The sequence below is a fragment of the Cervus elaphus genome, chromosome 22 (assembly GCF_910594005.1).
Source record: "Cervus elaphus chromosome 22, mCerEla1.1, whole genome shotgun sequence".
In the NCBI taxonomy this organism is placed as follows: Eukaryota; Metazoa; Chordata; class Mammalia; order Artiodactyla; family Cervidae; genus Cervus; species Cervus elaphus.
In genome coordinates this window covers 40,606,004-40,627,234 of record NC_057836.1, presented here as the reverse complement: position 1 = coordinate 40,627,234, position 21,231 = coordinate 40,606,004, and the positions used below count along the sequence as shown (strand labels likewise).

Genomic DNA, 21,231 nt, shown 5'->3' with positions numbered 1-21,231 from the left:
GATTTCATTTAGGTCATACCTGAATGGCCTGGTTTCTCTAGTTCCTTCAATTTAAGCCTGAATTTTGTAATAAGGATCTCATGATCTGAGCCATACTCAGCTCTGGCTCTAGGTATAGAGCTTCTCTATACTCGGCTACATGTAAATCCATGGCTGATTCATGTCAATGTATGACAAAAATCAATACAATATTGTAAAGTAATTAGCCTCCAACTAATAAAAATAAATGGAAAAAAAAAAGAATATAATCAGTCTGACTTTGGTATTGACCATCTGGTTATGTCCATGTGTAGAGCCATCTCTTGTGTTTTTGGAAAAGGGTGTTTGCTATGACCAGTGTGTTCTCTTGACAAAATTCTGCTAGCCTTTGCCCTGCTTTATTTGGTACACCAAGGCCAAACTTGCCTGTTATTCCTGGAACCTCTTGACTTATATCTACTTTTGTATTCCAATCCCCAAGGATGAAAAGGACGTCTTTTTTGGTGTTAGTTCTAGGTCTTCATAAAATTGGTCAGCTTCAGTTTCTTCAGCATCCGCGTTTGGGCATAGACTTGGATTACTGTGATGTTGAATGGTTTGCCTTGGAAATGAACCAAGATCTTTCTGTCATTTTTGAGGATGCACGCAAGTACTGCATTGTGGACTCTTTTATTGACTGTGAGAGCTACTCCACTTCTTCTAAGGCAGTCTTCCCCACAGTAGTAGACATTATAGTCATCTGAATTAAATTTGCCCATTCCCGTCCACTTTAGTTCACTGATTCCTAAGATGTCATTGTTCACTCTTGCCATCTCCTTCTTGTCCACATCTAATTTACCTTGATTCATGGACCTTACATTCCAGGTTCTTATGCAACATTGTTTTTTACATCATCAGACTTTACTTCACCACCAGATATATCTACAGGTGAGTGCTGTTCCCGTTTTGACCCAGCTGCTTCATTCTTTCTGGAGTTGTTCGTCATTGCCCTCCACTCTTCCCCAGTAGCATATTGGACACCTTCCTACCTGGGGGAGCTCATCTTCTGGTGTCATATCTTTTTGCCTTTTCATACTGTCCATCAGGTTCTTCAGGCAAGAATACTGGAGTGGGTTGCCAACCCCTCCTCCTGTGGACCACCTTTTATCAGAACTCTTCAATATGGCCCGTCTGTCTTGGGTGGCCCTGCATGGCATGGCTCATAGTTTCAGTGAGTTATGCAAGCCCCTGCCCCACAACAAGGCTGTGATCCATGAAAGGGTTCATTGTCTGTCACCTTGTGAATTCATTTCATACAATGCCTTTTCCATGTAGAATATGATGCTTTCTCCTCAGTTTTCAAGAATTTTCAATATATTCAAGTTTCCTTTAAGACATGATTAATTATAATAATATGTACATCAACATAATATCAACTTTTCAATAGAAAAGAAAAACCACTACCCTAAGTATACATACCAATTATTAGTTGAAAATTACCTTCAGAATTGTTTAAAAGTTTTTGATGTTGGCAAATATACATAAAATTTACTATTTTAACCATTTTTAGGGTACAATTCAGTGGATTTAAGTACATTCACATCGTTGTGCAGCCATCACCATTAACTACCTCCAGAACTTTTTCATCATCCCAAATAGAAACTCTTTACCCTTTAACAATAATCCCCATTATCCTTTCCCCCAGCCTCTGACAACCTCTGTTCTATCTTCTGTCGTTATGAATTTACCATTATAGTGACATTTTTAAAAACCATTCATCCACTGATATGGTTCCACCTTTTGTCTTCTGTGAATATCTCTACTATGAACATAGTTATATAGACATCTATTTATATCCCTGCATGCAATTCTTTTGAGTACATCCCTAGAAGTGAAATAGCTAGATAATATTCTAATTCTATATATAATTGTTTGAGGAACTATTTCCATAGCAACTGTACCCTTTTACATTCTCACTAGCAATGAGAAAGTGTTTCAAATTAGAACATTAAACAAAAGATAGATAATATTTCAAATATATGAAAATGTATATAAATTTTTATAACAGAGACCTTTGAGCCAACCACTTGAATTTTAACATTGTCTGCATTTATTCCAGCCAGTTCTTTTTTAAAAAATTATTAAATGTGATATCTGAAGCTCCCTCCCCTCATTTATTCCCCTTCTTCCGTCAGAGGTAACCACTCTTCTGAAGATGCCTATATATCTTTCCTTCCATGTTTGAATATTTCATCTTTCTTTCTACATCTTTCTACGTATGTGTGTGTATATCTGTGACTGTTGTTCAGTCACTCAGTCATGTCTGATTCTGCAATCCCATAGACTGCAGCACGCCAGGCTTCCCTGTCCTTCACCATCTCCCAGAGCTTGCTCAAACTCATGTCCATCAAGTCAGTGATGCCATCCGATCATCTCATCCTCTGTCATCCCCTTCTCCTCCTGCCTTCAACCTTTCCCAGCCTCAGGGTATTATCTAACAAGTCAGCTCTTCGCATCTGGTGGCCAAAGTATTGGAGCTTCAGCTTCAACATAGTCCTTCTAATGAATATTCAGGACTGATTTCCTTTAGAATCAACTGGTTTGATCTCCTTGTAGATCAAGGGACTCTCAAGAGTCTTCTCCAACACCACAGTTCAAAAGCATCAATTCTTCAGCGGTCAGTTATCTTTATAGTCCAACTCTCATCTATACATGACTACTGGAAAAACCGTAGCTTTGACTAGACAGACCTTTGTTGGCAAAGTAATGTCTCTGGTCTTTAATGTGCTGTTTTAGTTTGTCATAGTTTTTCTTCCAAGGAGCAAGTGTCCTTTAATTTTATGGCTGCAGTCACCATCTACAGTGATTTTGGAGCCCAAGAAAATAAAGTCTCTCACTTTTTCTATTGCTTCCCCATCTACTTGCCATGAAGTGATGGGACCAGATGCCATGATCTTCTTTTTTGAATGCTGAGTTTTAAGCCAGCTTTTTAACTCTCCTCTTTCACCTTCATCACGAGGCTTTTTAGTTCCTCTTTGCTTTCTGCCCTGAAGGTGGTATCATCTGCATATCTGAGGTTATTGATATTTCTCCTGGCAATCTTGATTTCAGCTTGGGCTTCATTGTTTGTGATCAGTTCAGTCGCTCAGTCATATCCAACTCTTTGCGACCTCATGGACTGCAGCACACCAGGCCTCCCTGTCCATCACCAACTCCTGGAGTTTACTCAAACTCATGTCCATTGAGTCAGTGATACCATCCAACCATCTCATTCTCTGTTGTCCCCTTCTCTGCTGCCTTCATTGTAAAATATTCATAAACAAGATATTATATTGTTTTATGTGTTTTTCAGTTCAGTTCAGTTCAGTTGCTCAGTCATGTCCAACTTTTTGCAACCCCATGGGCTGCAGCACGCTAGGCCTCCCTGTCCATCACCAACTCCCAGAGTTTACTCAAACTCATGTCCATTGAGTCAGTGATGCCATCCAACCATCTCATCCTCTGTCGTCCCTTTCTCCTCCTGCCTTCAATCTTCCCAGCATCAGGGTCTTTTCAAATGAGTCATGTGTTTTTAAACAGTACATAATAATTTCAAATCATATGTATTGTTTTACAATTTGATTTTTTTTATTCAAAATCATGTTTTAAAATTTTTCTCAAGCTTTATTGGAGTTTAATTTACATACAATAAAACTCACCTATTTTAAGTGCACAGTTTGATGAATGTTGGTCATTGTTTTACAATCTTATAACCACTACCACAATTAAGTATAGAATATTTCCATCACCCCAAGAGGTTTTCTCCCATCTCTTTGAAGTCAATGCTCTGCTGTGGCCTTCCCCCAAGCAACCAGTCATTTGTCAATATAGTTTTGCTTTTTCTATAGTATTTTATATGAATGAAATCATGCAGTGTATCATCTTTTGGTTTTTTACTGTTTTCTTTACTTCTTTCATTTGGTATGATATTTTTGAGATTCATCCATGTTGTTAAACATGTTAATGTTTCATCCCTTTTTTTGGCTGAGTAGTATTCCATAGTCTGGGTATAACACAGCTTGCTCATATATTCACCTTTCAGATTGTTCCAATTTTAGACTATTATAAATACTGCTGTGGACATTTGCATACAAGTCTTTGTGTAAACATATGGTTTCATTTTGGGGGGTAAATAACTAGAATGGAACTGCTGTGTCATATAGTGAGTACATGTTTAGCTTTATAAAATGCTACAACACTGTTTTTTAAAGTGTCTAAACTAACATTATGTTTAAGATTTATGTCTATTAATACAAATAAATATTTTTCTTTGTAACTGTTTTATCTTATTACAATATATTAATGAACCACCATTTACTTACCCAATCTCCATTTATTTACTATTGCAAGTAATATTTCAGTTGACATATTTACAAGTTGTTTCCTTACACACATGTACAAGCATTTCTCTCTTTATAGTGGACGTCTGCAGTTGGAATTAATTGCTGGGTTCTAGAGGATACTTGTCAGTTTTAATATATACTGCCAAATTGCCTTATAAAGTGGTTGGGCATTTCACTTTTAAAGCTGCTAATACCTTCCAAATTACTATAGACTTTCTTTTTTTTTTTTTTTTTTTTAGAGATTCAGCAGAGGTGATCTTTTATTTTTTTTATGAACAATCTTTATTTTATTTTTTTTCCATTTATTTTTATTAGTTGGAGGCTAATTACTTTACAACTATAGACTTTCGTTGGTCCTTCCTATAGAGTTTTTCTTGCAAGTGGTTATTGGGGGTTTTGTTATCAGAGTACATATTTCCCAAGCATTTCACACTGTTCTTATTGTCCTGTTTTTTTGATTATACTTTATTTTTAAACAGGAGATTCATATGGGGCATTGTGTGAATCTGACTGACGAGGCTGTAGAAGCTGTCCTTACTTGCTGTCCTCAGATATGTATATTACTCTTCCATGGATGCCCTCTAATAACAGGTTAGTATAAGGCTATGTGTGTGTATGTGTTAGTTGAGCAATCATGTCTGACTCTTTGCAACCCCATGGACTGTAGCCCACCAGGCTCCTCTGTCTGTGGAATTCTCCAGGCAAGAATACTGGAGTGCGTTGCCATTCCCTTCTCCAGGTGTGTGTGTGTGTGTGCTAAGTTGCTTCAGTTGTGTCTGACTCTTTGCAGCCCTATGGACTGTAGCTTGTCAGGGTCCTCTGTCCATTTGAATTCTCCAGGCCAGCATACTGGAGTGGGTTGCCATGCTCTCCTCCAGGGGATCTTCCCAACTCAGGGATCGAACCCATATCTCCTGAGGCTCCTGCATTGCAGGTAGATTCTTAACCACTGAGCCACCAAAGAAGCCCCTCCTTCTTCAGGGGATCTTCCCAACCCAGGGGTTGAACCCAGGTCTCCTGCACTGCAGGCAGATTCTTTATACCATCTGATCCACCAGCGTAAGTATGAGGCTGCTTGGGTTCAAATCTTGGTTTCATCTTTTAATAACTGTGTAACCTTGAGTAAATTACTTAACCCATTCCATTATTCAGTTTTCTCATCTGAAGGTGAATATAATGACAGTACCTACCTTATAAACTTGATCATGACAACACATTTTTTGGTGCCTAGCACATACTGAGGGTTCAGTAAATGTTAATCATGATGATGATGGTGATGGTGATGGCGGTGATGGCCAAGGCTCAATAAATGCTAACTGTGAGGATAAGGATGATGGTGGCAGTAGTAGTGGTCATGATATTAAACATGATGCTTTATGTAGTCATTTATAATATTAAATCTGTCAAATATGCTAAATGACCTGTTAACTGTAAACACACCAAGCTGTAACCATTGAGATTCAGAATCATTTGGCTGATGTGGTACTTCACTTAATTAGTCACAGCCTTTGGTTTGTATAAGAGCCATGACACCTCTTTCACATTATTCCTACACATGGGTCCCCTACCACAGTATAACCTGGTTCTCACTTGTAAGTCAGTACTTAATGCCCTGCCCTTCCAGCTTATTTTCCTAATTATGGTTTAATAGTTACTGTCTTTTTGACAACTTCCACTTTTTCTGTTTGAACTGTCAATCTAAACTAAGCCTGTAATGGGTTATATTTGGTTATCAAAGACATCTGTAATGAAGACTAAAATCTTATTTTAGGTAGACATTTTTCAGAACACTAACGCCAAAACTTCAGTTGGAAATTATTACCAGTGGGTACCTCTGGGGAAGGTTGTGGAGAGACAAGAGTAGGAAAAAGCCTTCACCATATACCCTTTTGTCCTTTTGAATTTTGTACCATGTGAATGATTTTACCTATTAAAAATTAATAATCATAATTTTAAGAAAATAATTTAGAACCAGAAAAATTCATGTGACTGAGTACAGGGAATCAGTTAATGTGAACACTATTCTGAGGGTTATGAGAAGGCAGGCAGAGGCTCTCTAGTCATCAAACAAGGCAGAAAATTATATTTTAACAAGAAGGCTATTATTGTAAGGTGGAAGAGACCACAATATGTGTAATTGCAGCCATTTTTTATAATAGGTCTCTTCAGAATACCAACTAAAAGTGTGTAAACCTACTCAGTGAAGTATATGTATGTTTAATCAATACACTGAACAAGAAAGTGGTACTCATAAAGTGACTCCATTTTCCTCTCACTATATTAATTACAAATTTGCTCTATAGGAGCTAATTTTTCCCAAACCCAAATGAAAGTCTCAAACATGTGCCCCTGACTTTTCTTATCATTCTCATCCCATGAACTCCCAAACGAGTTCAAATTAAAGCTTTTCACTCCTCCAGTTAGCTCAGGTTTGCTGTAGGTGGAAAGGCTGCTATGTTAAGGGAACATTGTTAGTTTCCCTGTTTTCCCTCCTGATTCTCCTCTTCCTTTCCTAACTCACCCACCATGGTTTCTGACCTCAGCAATGTTAGTGCAGGGTAGGACTGCGATGAGCAGGAGGGCAGGTAAGGGAAAGAAAAGTCTCACTTGAGCACTACCACTGTGATCTAGTGGCAGCACCATGGGCTCAGTGGGTGAGCTGATCCTGATCCATACTCTTACGAAAGTGGGGCACTGGTGACCTTCTTCAGAGTCCACTTTCTGCCACTCCCCTCCTCACTGTGTTTATCTCCCATCTACAGTTCTCTTGATTCAAGCAAATGTGTCTGCTGGCTAGTAGCAAGCGATTTCTTCCTCTGCCCTCATGCCTTTAGCAGTATACCTTCAGTTTCTTTCTGTTGTGGTTACCTGGACCATCTAGGTTGCTTTCATAAGCAAAATACAAGGCAACCCATGCTGGCTCACATCTGTCCACAGGGAACACAATACTTTAGTTGGTGAGAGTGCAGATATTTCCCCGCTTCAGTCTTCTCTTTAACCACATGGACTCTTAACATAGCCTGCTTTGTATTTTCTTAGGTCTGATGTGTACTGTTTGTGATGTGTGTTGTGTTCCCCAAGCTCCAGGGGACGTATCAGATTCTCCAACTGATCCCCTTGGAGCCCTGTCTCACTAGGCTTGAAGGGAAGAGCGAACACCTGCAGCCCTCTTTCTAGAACTCAAATCACAACTGTCTTCAAAGAAATCCTTTCTTTAATTTCCAATTTTCCATCACTTCCCATTTTTACACTTTTATATCTTTGAATGGATAAGGCACCAAAGATTCCAAAATCAGTTTTCAGCCAAGCATTTGCAAGTCATGTACAAGTGGTCTGGTGTCTCATTTTAGAATGAGAGAGTAGCTGGTACCTCTAGTCCTAGAACCTTAGCTGGAATAATTCTGGTTTAATGTTCTGTTATATTTGTCTCAGATCAGCTTGACTACCTAACACGTTATAAACTCAACCTTTGTTAATTTTACCTTGATCATCTTTCTGGTTACAATTTGGAAATAGTTAATTTGGCATTTTGTCTCTACTTTTAATAGAAGTGAAAACAGATTATACAGTCAACCAGAAAAGCTTCTCCTTAGGCAAACTGCTTAAAACAATTATCAAAGACCTTATAGGGCATGAAATATTTAGAAGGTACAACCAAAAACTGAAAATTTGAGTATAAGACCAATATTAAAATGCTTAAATGTGCCTGTATTAATATAGAAATGACTAACAAATATGAATTGAAAATATGTTGTAATGATTAGTCTGATTTTTAAAGCAAAAAGACAGTTTTGAGATAAATTATATAATTACTGAGATCACTGGAAACCAAAGATTTATTATCAGCCTGTCTGGTATGATTATATAACACTGGATATAGATTACTGGAGTGGGTTGCTGTTTCCTTCTCCAGATCTTCTTGACCCAGGGATCAAACCCAGGTCTCCTGCATTGTAGGCGGATTCTTTACTGCTACACCACCAGGGAAGGCCCTGACTATAGACACTAGGAAAGCTTAACCCCACTCTTTTCCCATCCATATAATGACTCAAAATACTGAATTGACCAACTCTCATGTGGCCTAGAAAGGGATGACAGATAACCTCCCTCCTCAGTCTCCTGGGAGTTCCCTTACCTTACTTCCTTGCCGAGACTCATACACACACCCCTTTGGAAGTTCTTCTGTTGTGTGGGACTCCCCTTCCCTGCAAACCTCGCAAAGGGCTGCCCAAGTAAATCTCCTTGTATGCTACTGCTACCTTGTGGTCATATCTTTTTTCTTGTTCTGCCACACAATCCCTTGCTCAAGGTATGCAGCATAAAACAAAATATGTTTATATGTCCAAAAAGTGTAGGAAATATATCACTATAATGAATATTCATTTTTCAAAGGCTCTAAGAAATACTATAGCCAAGAAACTTTTTTTATCCAAGTGTCAAGGAGTTAGAAATTTTCCTCTACCCTTTTAGATTCTTCTGGCTTATCTAAGAATTAAATTGACAGGAGGCAGGTAAAGAGGAGAAAATCAAAATTTACATACATGGGAGAGACCCAAGAGAACTGAGTAAATAGCCAAAATGTCTGAAACGCTAGAGAGGACATGCAGGGGTAGATGTTTGGACCTTCAAAGGAGATGAAGGCAATTCACATGGAGATAAAAAAGTAAATGGTTAGTAAACAAATATTTGTTGGGCCACGCAGAGACAATGTAACATAAAGGTTCTCTGAACTCTAGGCCCCTCACTGAGTTTCCCCCACCATACCTAGCCCAGATTCTTTGCAGATAATCTCTGATGGGGGTAGGAGGACTTGCTCTGTACTTCCTTCAGGCAGTAAGGGGAAAGAGCAAAGTTTCTTCTTGAGTCTTTTGGGCCTTGATTGTTTTCGACTTGAAATAATCCTGATGCCAGACACTTTGGGATGGCTACAAAGTTTTGCTCCCCTAAACAAGCATTTTTCAAATTTTTTTAACACAGGATAATTTATGTTTTTTTTTTTAATCCCTGCTTTCACAGAATAGGAAAGTGAGAAACTGAAACGGTACTTGCCCATTGTGACAGAGTTTTTAATAATAGTGCTAAGAGTAAACAAAAATCTCAAGATGAAGTGAAATGAGCACCAATCCTCAGTGTCAGCCACACATAGGCACTTGCCATGGGAGCCTGCCATCTACCTCTACAGGATTCAATCTTGTGCTGCTGTAGCTGCTGACCTTCAACACCCCCTGAAAGGAGTTCAGGGTGGAGAAATGAGGCACTCTGCTGGTGGGGAGGGGGAAACTGGCAGGTCAGGTCTTCTGATAGTTAGATATTTTCCAGAGCCAATTTTATATACCCAATTCTTGTATCTCCTAATCTGTAGAAAAGCACTAAAATCCTTCATGGAGACGATTGTTTCCCATGACCAGCAGAAAGCTTCACGAGGCTTGAGGCAACTTTCTGGGAAAATGTGTGCTTGATTGCATATACTCTGCCTTCCCCAAAATCACATATATCCTGACCTTTCCCCCTAACTCTTTGGAGCAGTTTCTCTGAAGTGCTGTCTCCTGGGCTGCAGTCCTTATTTTGCCCCCAAATAAAATTTATCTCGTAACCCTCACATTATGCATTTTTTTAAAGTCAACATTGGTCTCCTCAGTTCAGTTGAATTCAGTTGCTCAGTCATGTCCGACTCTTTGCGACCCCATGGACTGCAGCATGCCAGGCCTCCCTGTCTGTCACCAACTCCCGGCGTTGACTCAAACTCATGTCCATTGAGTCAGTGATGCCATCCAACCATTTCATCCTCTGTCGTCCCCTTCTCCTTCTGCCCTCAATCTTTCCCAGCATCAGGGTCTTTTCCAATGAATCAGTTCTTCGCATCAGGCGGCCAAAGTATTGGAGCTTCAGCTTCAACATCAGTCCTTCCAATGAATATTTAGGACTGATTTCCTTTGGGATGAATTGGTTGGATCTCCTTGCAGTCCAAGATACTCTCAAGAGTCTTCTCCAACACCACAGTTCAAAAGCATCAGTTCTTCGGTGCTCAGCTTTCTTTATAGTCCAACTCTCACAGCCATACATGACTACTGGAAAAACCATAGTCTTGACTAGACAAAGTAATGTCTCTGCTTTATAATATGCCATCTAGGTTGGTCATAACTTTTCTTCCAAGGAGCAAGCGTATTTTAATTTCATGGCTGCAGTCACCATCTGCAGTGATTTTGGAGCCCAAACAAATAAAGTCTGTCACTGTTTCCACTGTTTCTCCATCTATTTGCCATGAAGTGATGGGACCAGATGCCATGATCTTAGTCTTCTAAATGTTGAGCTTTAAGTCAACTTTTTCACTCTCCTTTTTCACTTTCATCAAGAAGCTCTTTAGTTCTTTGCTTTCTGCCATAAGGGTGGTGTCATCTGCGTATCTGAGGTTATTGATATTTCTCCTGGCAATTTTGATTCCAGCTTGTGCTTCATCCAGCTCAGTGTTTCTCATGATGTACTCTGCATATAAGTTAAATAAACAGGATGACAGTGCACAGCTTTGACATAGTCCTTTCCCGATTTGGAACCAGTCTGTTGTTCCATGTCCAGTTCTAACTGTTGCTTCCTGACCTGCATACAAATGTCTCAAGAGGCAGGTCAGGTGGTCTGGTATTCCCATCTCTTTAAGAATTTTCCAGTTTGTGGTGATCCACACAGTCAAAGGTTTTGGCATAGTCAATAAAGCAGAAGTAGATGTTTTTCCAGAACTCTCTTCTCTCCAAAACACTGAATAACTTAACTTTATGGACCTCAACTTTCCCTTATAACTGTCAGTCATAAAATTGGGTGTTCTGATAATAATACAGGAGTTCCTATGCAATGGTTTTTATCATTAAAGGTTCTTAAAGAGAAAAAAGCTGAAGTTTTTCAACTACCCAGATTTTCTCTACTCTTCACTCTTTCCTGTCAGCACTGCACCATTGTATATTTTTGTTACCATCATTGAATAAAAATAAATCAGTTCAGTCACTCATCGTATCCAACTCCTTGTGACCCCATGGACTGCAGCACACCAGGCCTCCCTATCCATCACCAACTCCCAGAGTTTACTCAAACTCATGTCCATTGAGTTGGTGATGCCATCCAACCATCTCATCCTCTGTCGTCCCCTTCTTCTCCCGCCTTCAACCTTTCCCAGCATCAGGGTCTTTTCTAGTGAGTCAGTTCTTTGCATCAGGTGGCCAAAGTACTGGAGTTTCAGCTTCAGCATCAGTCCTTCCAATGAACACCCAGGACTGATTTCCTTTAGGATGGACTTGTTGGATCTCCTTGCAGTCCAAGGGACTCTCAAGAGTCTTCTCCAACACCACAGTTCAGTAAAAATAAAATGAGTTAATATATTCACCTTATGTTTATTAATTTCTTTTTTCTCCAAGGAAGACAATGCTTTTTTTTACCTGATAAATGGAAGTTCTTTCTTCTTTCCTATCCTAACACTTTATATGCTTCCTCTTTTATATTCATGTGATTTGTCACATCTGACTAGATAAAGCAATATGATTTATATTCTGTAAAAAGGAGGTATGTATTGGACTTCCCTGGCAGTCCAGTGGTTAAGACTTCACCTCCAATGCAGGGGGTGTGGGTTTGATCCCTGGTGGGGCTTTCCTTGTAGCTCAGTTGGTAAAGAATCTGCCTTCAATGCGGGAGACCTGGGTTCAATTCCTAGGTCAGGAAGATCCCCTGGAGAAGGAAATGGCAACCCACTCCAGTATTCTTGCCTGTAGAATCCCATAGACAGAGGAGCCTGGCAGGCTACAGTCTGTGGGGTCGCAAGCGTCAGACACGACTTAGCGACTAAACCTCCTCCTCCTCCTCAGGGAGTCAAGATCCCACATGCCTCTAGGACAAAAAACCAAAACATGAAACAGAAGCAATATTGTAACAAATTCAATAAAGACTTTAAAAATGGTCCACTTTAAAAAAAGAATGTATGTATATACATATGTTTGTGCAATTCTAGTATTATGTTATCCTCAAAGCAACCTGACCCCCAAATTGGCAGTTACTTATCTGATTCCCTGAATTAATAAGTTTATCTTCTCCTCCATGTTTCTAAGTTTTTATAAAATTTCTTAACATTACAATCAGACTGTAAGGAAAACTACATATTATAAATTAGGTATTGAAACTATTAGAAGCACTCTGATTTTATATCTGCAGAAAAGACAAAAAATTAAGCTGCTGTTTAAAATACTGTAAATCATAGACATTACAGAAAACAGGAAAATAATTTTTAAATATATTATTTTAAATTCAGTTATGTCTGCTATGATTTTCAGTAATATCAACTCACATAGTTCTGTTAATCTCTGTAATTGGACATGCATTTCTATTTCTAACCATTATCTAAACATGTTTCACAGTATTCATAGCCACCTAGGTTTAGATTTTAGAAGGCCAATAAAGCAATTAGCACAAACATCCTTATGTTTATATTGAAAGGCAGGAAAACCCAACAGGAAATCTGCCACTTTTGGTTGACTTAACTCAAATTTTAGTGATATCTGAGGATTTGTTTCAGCCTGATTACTTTACAAGCAAGTTCTTTAGATTCCTGGATAATAAATATGTCAGGATTTACCACATTGAGCCAAGTGGTTTGTTTCAGAATTTCCTGTAATTAAAGCTGATTCCTTGCTTCAAGGACAACTACTTTTTAAATTTCATATATTTCATTTTCTACATCCTATATTATTCTGTTTCTTCATCATTCTTTAGTCATCTGTCACTAATCCAGCATGACAGAACTTCTTTATGCCACACACTGTAATGGCGTATTAGAAAAAATGTGCGCAGCCTCACTTTTTTACCTGTGTATTCTATTAAAATGTGTTAATTACATTTCCCTTGATCATTTGAAAAACTTAGTTTGTTAATTTACATTCCCATAGTTTCTTCTTTTTCTTGGGGCTTCAATAGCTCCCATGGTGAATCTCTTTCAAAAAGTGGTCTCCATCTACATTAGTCATAGATTTTTAAAAAGATGGTAAAGTAAAAGACTCCTCAGAAGTCACTACACAGTTTCTTTGTTTGAAAGATAAGGGAACAGAAATACAGTGAATTTAGGTGGCTTGTCCCAGATATTAGAAATAGGTACTAGTAGAACTGGAAGTAAAAAACCTAAATCACCTAATCCACAATCTCTACTTCTTTTTCCAATAGAGCAATTTCCTAAGCCTTTGGTGTCAAGTGGCTTAACTACTAATAGAAAAGGGAAGGAAGTAGGAGAGTGACATCAAGCATCAGTAGTGTGATTGGTATAAATGATCTTTAGAGTCTTTTTCAGTCCTGAGTCTGGTTTTGGTGAGTAGCAGAATTGTTATTTAGTTGCTTAGTCATGTCTGACTGCCAGGCTCCTCTATCCATGGGATTTCCCGGCAAGAATACTACAGTGGGTTGCCATTTTCTTCTCTGGGGGATCTTTCAGACCCAGGGATCGAACCCAGGTCTCCTGCATTGGCAGGTGGGTTCTTTACACTGAGCCACCAGAGAAGCCCAAGTAGCAGAATAAGCCATCCCAAATATGCCTCTTTGGCATAAGGACTATTTTAAGCTATTTTTCCTGAGAATCAGCGGACACAGGAGGAGCTCTGAAAAGAGTAGAAGTTACCCTTTTGTAAAGAGAGTTTACATTTTTTTAAAAATCTTCATTTGTTAAATGTCTCCCTCCGTGTCTTCCTCTCTGTACCAAAAGGAGAGTGAAAGTGAGAAGAGAGGGGTGACTAAATCAGAATCATATTCAGTGGATAAGGCACTTTAAATCTTTATAGTGAATCTTACTGTTACCAAACTGAAATCGCGTCTCTTCACCCCATGTGCAGCAAAGCCAATCTTCTGACACCAAGTTGTGGTGAGGGAAAGTGCAGGGTTCCAAGCAAGCAGCATGGGCAACTGATTCTCAAAAGGTGGGAACTCCCTGATGGCTTTCAGCCAAGGGTTTTTAAAGGCAACATAAGTGATGAGGGTCGCAGGGTGCATGATCAACTCATGCATGTTTTTCTGATTGGTTGGTGGTGAAATAGCAGGTTGATGTTTTGGGAATCTCAATCATCAGTCTCCTGGTTTCAGCCAGTCTGGGGTCAGCCAAAATGCTGGTGGTCATCATATAGTCAACATCTTCCACTTGGTGAAAGGGGTGTTAGTTTCTGCAGAAAAACTCAAAGATATGCATCAGATTGTTATCTGTATCCCTTCAGGAGGAACTAGGAGTCCTGTGACTCTATTGTTCAAGCTATTATTACTTTTCTTGCTTGACTGCTTTCTTTGTTTCTGCATTTTCTACTTCTGTAATCATTAACTGTTTAAGTCTGTTCTTTGGAACTCAGGGAAGGCCTAGTAGACACAAGGTTTTTCAATAAATAAGAAGTGGGAGACATGGAGGGGCTTGTACCTAGGAGGGCCTGGCAGAGTTTGGTTTCATTACCCTTGTTGTACTCTTACTGATAACTTTCCATAACCAGTTTCCCAACAATCCCGACATCTCTGAATTGTCTTTAGCTGAAAATGGTGGTAACTTGGGCCATCTCAAGAAGTTTACTCATTTTTCCTGATTATCTCCCATATATACATGAAGTATTCTTGTTGATAATCTTCTGTTTGTTTTTCTTTTGTTAATTCATCTTCGGTTACCAGGGGATCTCAGCCAAGAGCTCAGAAGGGTAAAGAATTTTTTTCCTCTTCCACAGTTTCTACAAAACATTCTGGCAAGAGATCATGAAATACTTAGAGATGCCACAGCTTCTCCCTATAGCATAAGAAACTTATAGGCATCAAATATTCCTACTATTGACTCACTGCCCTTAGTACTCTATATATTTATGAGGAAAAGCTGCCTGAAGAGACTGAGTAATGTAATACTGGAAAAGACTGAGGGCAGAAAGAGATGAGGGCATCAGAGGATGAGATGGCTGGATGGCATCACCAGTGCAATGGCCATGAACTTGGGCAAACTCCAGGAGACGGTGAGGGACAGGGAGGCCTGGCCTGCTATAGTCCATGGGGTTGCAAAGAGTCAGACACAATGAGGCAACTGCCCTCTAGCATCAAATTTTGTAATTACATCAACATATACTGTATACTCAGAGCTAGAGGGAAAAGTGTTTTTCTATTTATGTGTAATAATAGATTCCTACAGAAGAATGACACAAATATAATCAGAAGATAAATATTTACATATATTTGATAATAAATTTGTAATTAGTAAAAATGCCAAATAGTGTTAGAAACACCAACTTAAGTATATCAGGAAGTATATGTTTCCCATTTTGTTTTTTTCAAAACCGTACTGACTGTTCTGATTCCCTTAAATTCCTCTGTAAATACTAGGATCATTTTGTCAATTTCTTTTTTAAAAATTAGGTGGCATTTTGCTAAGGATGGCATTGAATCTGTAGATCAGTTTGGGGAGTACTGCCATCCTAACGAAGACTCTTCTGATCTATGAAAAAATGGATAATGATCCATGAATCATTTATTCTGATCTTTTAATAAATGGACATCTTCCCATTTATTAGACCTACTTTCATTTCTTTCAACAGTCTTCTGTAGTTTTCAGAGCATAAGTTTTTCACTTATTTTGTTAAACTTATTCCTAAGTATTCTTTTTGATGGTAATATAAGTGGAATTATTTTCTTAATTTCATTTTGTAACCAAACCCAGGTTTAGCTGCTTGCCTCTCACATGCCAGTAATACAAGAGGCAAGTGTCAATAGAAAAGAAAGTGCTTTAATCAGAAAGCCTGGAGGAATTCCCTGGCATTCTAGAGGTTAGGACTCCATGCTTTCACTGCTGAGGGCCTGGGTTTGATCTTTGGTGGGAGAACTAAGATCCTGCAAGCCGCCTAGTATGGCCAAAATAATATAATAATAATGAAGGAGAAAAAGAAAGAAAGCACAAAAGTGGCAATCTGGGAAGATGGTGGACTCATGTCTAGAGACCAACTCCAAGGATTCTTGCTCAGCAATGACAGTTTTTAAAGAGAAAGATGGGAGAAAGAATCTCAGTGACACATCAGGGTAGGAGGTTGGGTTTTACATCATTCTCCATAGAGTGCAGACTGGCTGACTCTTTCTTCAGAGAGAAGAAAACCTTGCCTGCATGATCTGCCTGCAGGATTGCTAAGGGGGCTATTGGGGTTAGACAGCCCGTCATTTTTAAACTACTTAATTCTTCACTCTGACTTCTTTTTTATCCAGGAAAAGAATCAACAAGTTAGACAAGGCACAATGTGCATTCAGGAGAGCATAAGTCAGGTGTTCATTTCAATTGCTTACTGATTTCATTTCTATAATTAGTTCTTTTACGATTAGAGGGGAACAGAAATGGACAAACACAAAAGGGGCAAAGAGCTACTTTCAATTTTTGGATTGTTCATTGTATAGAAATAAATTTATTTTTGTATATTGATCTTATGCACTGCAATGTTTCTGAACTGATTTATTAATTCTAATCTTTAGTAGATTCCTTAGAAAATTCTATATATGGTATTATGTAGCTACAATTTTTTAAAAAAAGTTTTACTTTTTCCTTTCCAACATGAATGGTTTTTCTTTTTCTTCCCTAATTTCCATGGTTAGAACCTCCAGTGCACTGAAGTATAGAAGTGACAAAAGCAGAAATCCTTGTATTTGTTCCTGATCTTAGGGGGGAAGTAGTTAGTCTCTCACCAGGAAGGCTGACGTTAGTAGCAGCTTTTTCATAGATGCCCTTTATCAAGTTGAAGAAGTTCCTTTCTGTTTCTAGTATGCTAAATATTTTTATCATGAATGTTGGATTTGTCAAATGTCTTTTCTGTGTCTTTTGAAATGATCATGTCATTTTTATCCTTTATTCTACTAACATGGTATCAGTTCAGTTCAGTCGCTAAGTCGTGTCCGACTCTTTGCGACCCCATGAATCGCAGCACACCAGGCCTCCCTGTCCATCACCAACTCCCGGAGTTCACTCAAACTCATGTCCATCAAGTTGGTAATGCCATCCAGCCATCTCATCCTCTGTCGTCCCCTTCTTCTCCTGTCCCCAAGCTCTCCCAGCATCAGGGTCTTTTCCAATGAGTCAACTCTTCGCACGAGGTGGCCAAAGTATTGGAGTTTCAGCTTCATCATCAGTCCTTCCAATGAACACCCAGGACTGATCTCCTTTAGGATGTACTGGTTGGATCTCCTTGCAGTCCAAGGGACTCTCAAGAGTCTTCTGCAACACCACAGTTCAAAAGCATCAATTTTTCGGCTACATGGTATAGCCATAAGCAAAATAATGTCCCCACCCAAATATGTTCATGTTTTAATGGTTTTAATGGTTAGAACCTACAAATATACTGATCTTACAATAGGAAGATGATTCTGAGTTACCCAGGTCAGCCCAATGCAATCATTGTTCAGTTGTTAAGTCATGTCCAACTCTTTGCCATGCCATGGACTGCAGCACACGAAATTCCCTGTCCTTCACTATCTCCCGGAGTTTACTCAAATTCATGTCCATTGATGCCAGGGTCCAGCCTTGGCAGGATCCAGAGGTACCCTCAGGATGAACGGCGTTGGCGAGAGAAGACACGTGAGGCCAGCCTTTGTAAAGCAAAGTCTAGTTTTTTATTTTTTGACAACAGTTTATATACCCTCACTCAGAATGTATCCAAGGTACGAGATGCTTACTCATGCTTACACAGGGTTAGTTTAACATTACATCAGTTTGTCGTTTAGGAAGAACAAGATGTTTTCTGCATTCTATTTCTGTAATAAATCTTTGCACATTATCTCCTGGCCTTGGGGCCTATTAACATTTTATGCAAGTCAGGTGAATGTAAACTTATTTTCTGTTTCTGTGGTGATCTTAACAGAAAAGTTGCAGTCTCATAGGGCAACAGTACAGCATATCACAACATAGTAGAAATATAACCTTGTTAACATAAAGGTCAATTCTTCTGCAGAAGTTGTCAGTTAAATTTATCTAAGAGGTTTATCCCACACAGACTCTGCAGCTTCGGTGAGGCAGCCCAGCACTCCTGGCTAATAATTAACAACTGTCTCATTGTTACCACACTAGGGCTAAGCTCTTATTTTTCTAGGTCTTTAACTATATTAACAATGGTTTCCATAGCACTACCTTAGCACATTAAGAGTAAAAACACAGCAAGCAAATGTTAACCCAATAACCACTTGTAGAATAATTTTTCTTGTGTTCTCTAATAGGGCTTCCTCACCCCCCAAAGGGCTCTATGTCTATTAGGGCCTTTATATGATCAGGTTCTTTACGCTGTTTTATGATTAAGGTATTATGAGCAGTCATGCATATTAGTACCAAGGGAATGGACGCATTTGCCAAACAAACTAAAATGTCAGTGAAGGAGTTTAAATTGAAACACTCCTTTCATCTTGGATAATCTCATAAGATACCACCACCTGGGAGACATATTGATTAAAGTTCTAAGTTGATTCTTATTTGGAAAGAGATCGGGGAAGGCCTCCTGCCTGTGTCACAGAAATTAAGGAGTAATCTATTAAAGCAAGCATCATAAAGACAGATATCATCTTTAAGGTGAGCGCCGGGGGCAGCTTTTCAAAATCCCTGGGATCCTGATCCGCCTTGCTCGTCAGGTTTTCTTCTCATGACCTTGTCATAGGTGGGATCTCGTGTGCTGGCTCCCGGCACATTGAGTTGGTGATGCCATCAAACCATCTAGTCCTCTGTCATCCCCTTCTCCTCCCGCCCTCAATCTTTCCCAGCATGAGGATCTTTTCCAATGGGTCAGCTCCTCCTATCATGTGGCCAGAGTATTGGAGCTTCAGCTTCAGCCTCAATCCTTCCAATGGATATTCAGGATTGATTTCCTGTAGGATTGACTGGTTTGATCTCTCTTACTGTCCAAAGGACTCTCAGGAGTCTTCTCTAGTACCACAATTTGAAAGCCACAAATCTTCGGCACTCAGCACTCTTTATGGTCCAACTCTCACAACCATACATGTTGTTTTTCAGTCATTCAGTCATGTCCAACTCTTTGCAACCCCATGGACTGTAGCACACCAGGCTTCCCTGTCTTTCACTGTCTTCCAGAGTTTGCTCAGATTCATGTGCATTGAGTTGGTGATGCCATCCAACCATCTCATCCTCTGTTGCCCCCTTCTCCTCCTGCCCTCAATCTTTCCCAGCATCAGGATCTTTTCTGGTCAGTTGGCTCTTCCCATCAGGTGGCCAGAGTATTAGCGCTTCAGCTTCAGCCTCAGTCCTTCTAATTCAAGGTTGATTTTCTTCAGAAATGACTGGTTTGATCTCCTTGCAGTCCAAGAGACTCTCAAGAGTCTTCTGCAGCACCACAGTTCAAAAGCATCGGTTCCTTGGAGATCAGCCTTCTTTATGGTCCAACTGTCACATCCATACATGACTCCTGGAAAAATCATAGCTTTGACTATATGGACCTTTGTTGGCAAAGTGATGTCTCTGGTTTTTAAAATGCTGTCTAGGTTTGTCATTGCTTTGCTTCCAAGGAGCAAGTGTCTTTTAATGTCATGGCTGCAGTCACCATCCACAATGTTTTTGGAGCCCGAGAAAGTAAAATCTGCCACTGCTTCCACTTTTCCCCTTCTATTTGCTATGAAGTGATAAGACTAGATGCCATGATCTTAGTTTTTTTCAATGTTGAGTTTCAAGCCAGCTTTTTTACTCTTCTCTTTCATGTTCATCAAGAGGCACTATAGTTCCTCTTCATTTTCTGACATTAAAGTGGTATCATCTGCATATCTGAGGTTATTGATATTTCCCCCAGCAAGCTTGATTCCAGCATTTCACAGGAGGTACTTTGCATAGAAGTTAAGTAAGCAAGGAGACAATATACAACCTAGGCATACCACTTTTCCAATTTTTAACCAGTCAGTTATTTGATGTCAGTTCTAACTGTGGCTTCTTGACTCATACAGGTTTCTCAGGAGGCAGGTAAGGTGAGTTGGTATTACAGTGTCTTTAAGAATTTTCCACAGTTTGTTGTGATCCACACAACCAAAGACTTTAGCATAGTCAATGAAGCAGAAGTAGATGTCTTTTCTGGAATTCCCTTGTTTTCTCCATGATCCAACGAATGTTGCCAATTTGATCTCTGGTTCCTCTGCCTTTTCTAAACCCAGCTTGTATATCTAACAATTCTCAGTTCATGTACTGCTGAAGCCTAGCTTAATGGATTTAGAGCATAACCTTGCTAGGATGTGAAATGAGTGCAATTGTATGGTAGTTTGAATATTCTTTGGCATTGCCCCTCTTTGATATTGGAATGAAAACTGACCTGTTCCAATTTCTGTGGCCCCTGCTGATTTTTCCAAACTTGCTGATGTACGAGTGCAGTGCTTTAACAGCATCATTTTTTAGGATGTTAAATCGTTCAGCAGGAATTCCATCACTTCTACTATCTTTGTTCGTATTAACAGTAATGCTTCCTAGTGAAAGTTGCTCAGTCGTGGGTAACTCTTTGCGACCCCATGGACTATACAGTCCATGGAATTCTCCAGGCCAGAATACTGGAGTGGGCAGCCTTTCCCTTCTCTGGGGAATCTTCCCAACCCAGGGGTTGAAGGCAAGTTTCCCACATTGTAGGTGGATTCTTTACCAGCTGAGCCACAGGGAAGCCCAAGAATACTGGAGTGGGTAGCCTGTCCCTTCTCCAGTCAATTGTCCCAACCCAGGAATCGAACCGGGGTTTCCTGCATTGCAAGTGGATTCCTTACCAGCTGAGCTACCAGGGAAGCCCTTTAAAGTTTTGGCCTGCTTTAATTTAAGGTCCCAATTCTCACATAATCCAGTGAATACATGCCATTCACTAGCTAATGATCAATAAGGTGAATCTTCCCATCTAGGAATAAAAACTTCATCAACCTTAATCCC

The 21,231-nt window shown here is 39.5% G+C and overlaps 1 protein-coding gene across 4 annotated transcripts in view; it reads left to right on the top strand.

Annotated features, from left to right (window-relative positions):
* The window catches only part of AMN1 (antagonist of mitotic exit network 1 homolog), a 77,769-nt gene that overhangs the window by 47,988 nt on the left and 8,550 nt on the right, over window positions 1-21,231 (top strand). For all 4 annotated transcript variants that reach the window (XM_043881437.1, XM_043881439.1, XM_043881440.1 and 1 more), the window contains one exon: window positions 4,820-4,931. In XM_043881437.1, coding sequence (XP_043737372.1) covers window positions 4,820-4,931 — 112 coding nt within the window. The remainder of the gene's footprint in view (window positions 1-4,819; window positions 4,932-21,231) is intronic.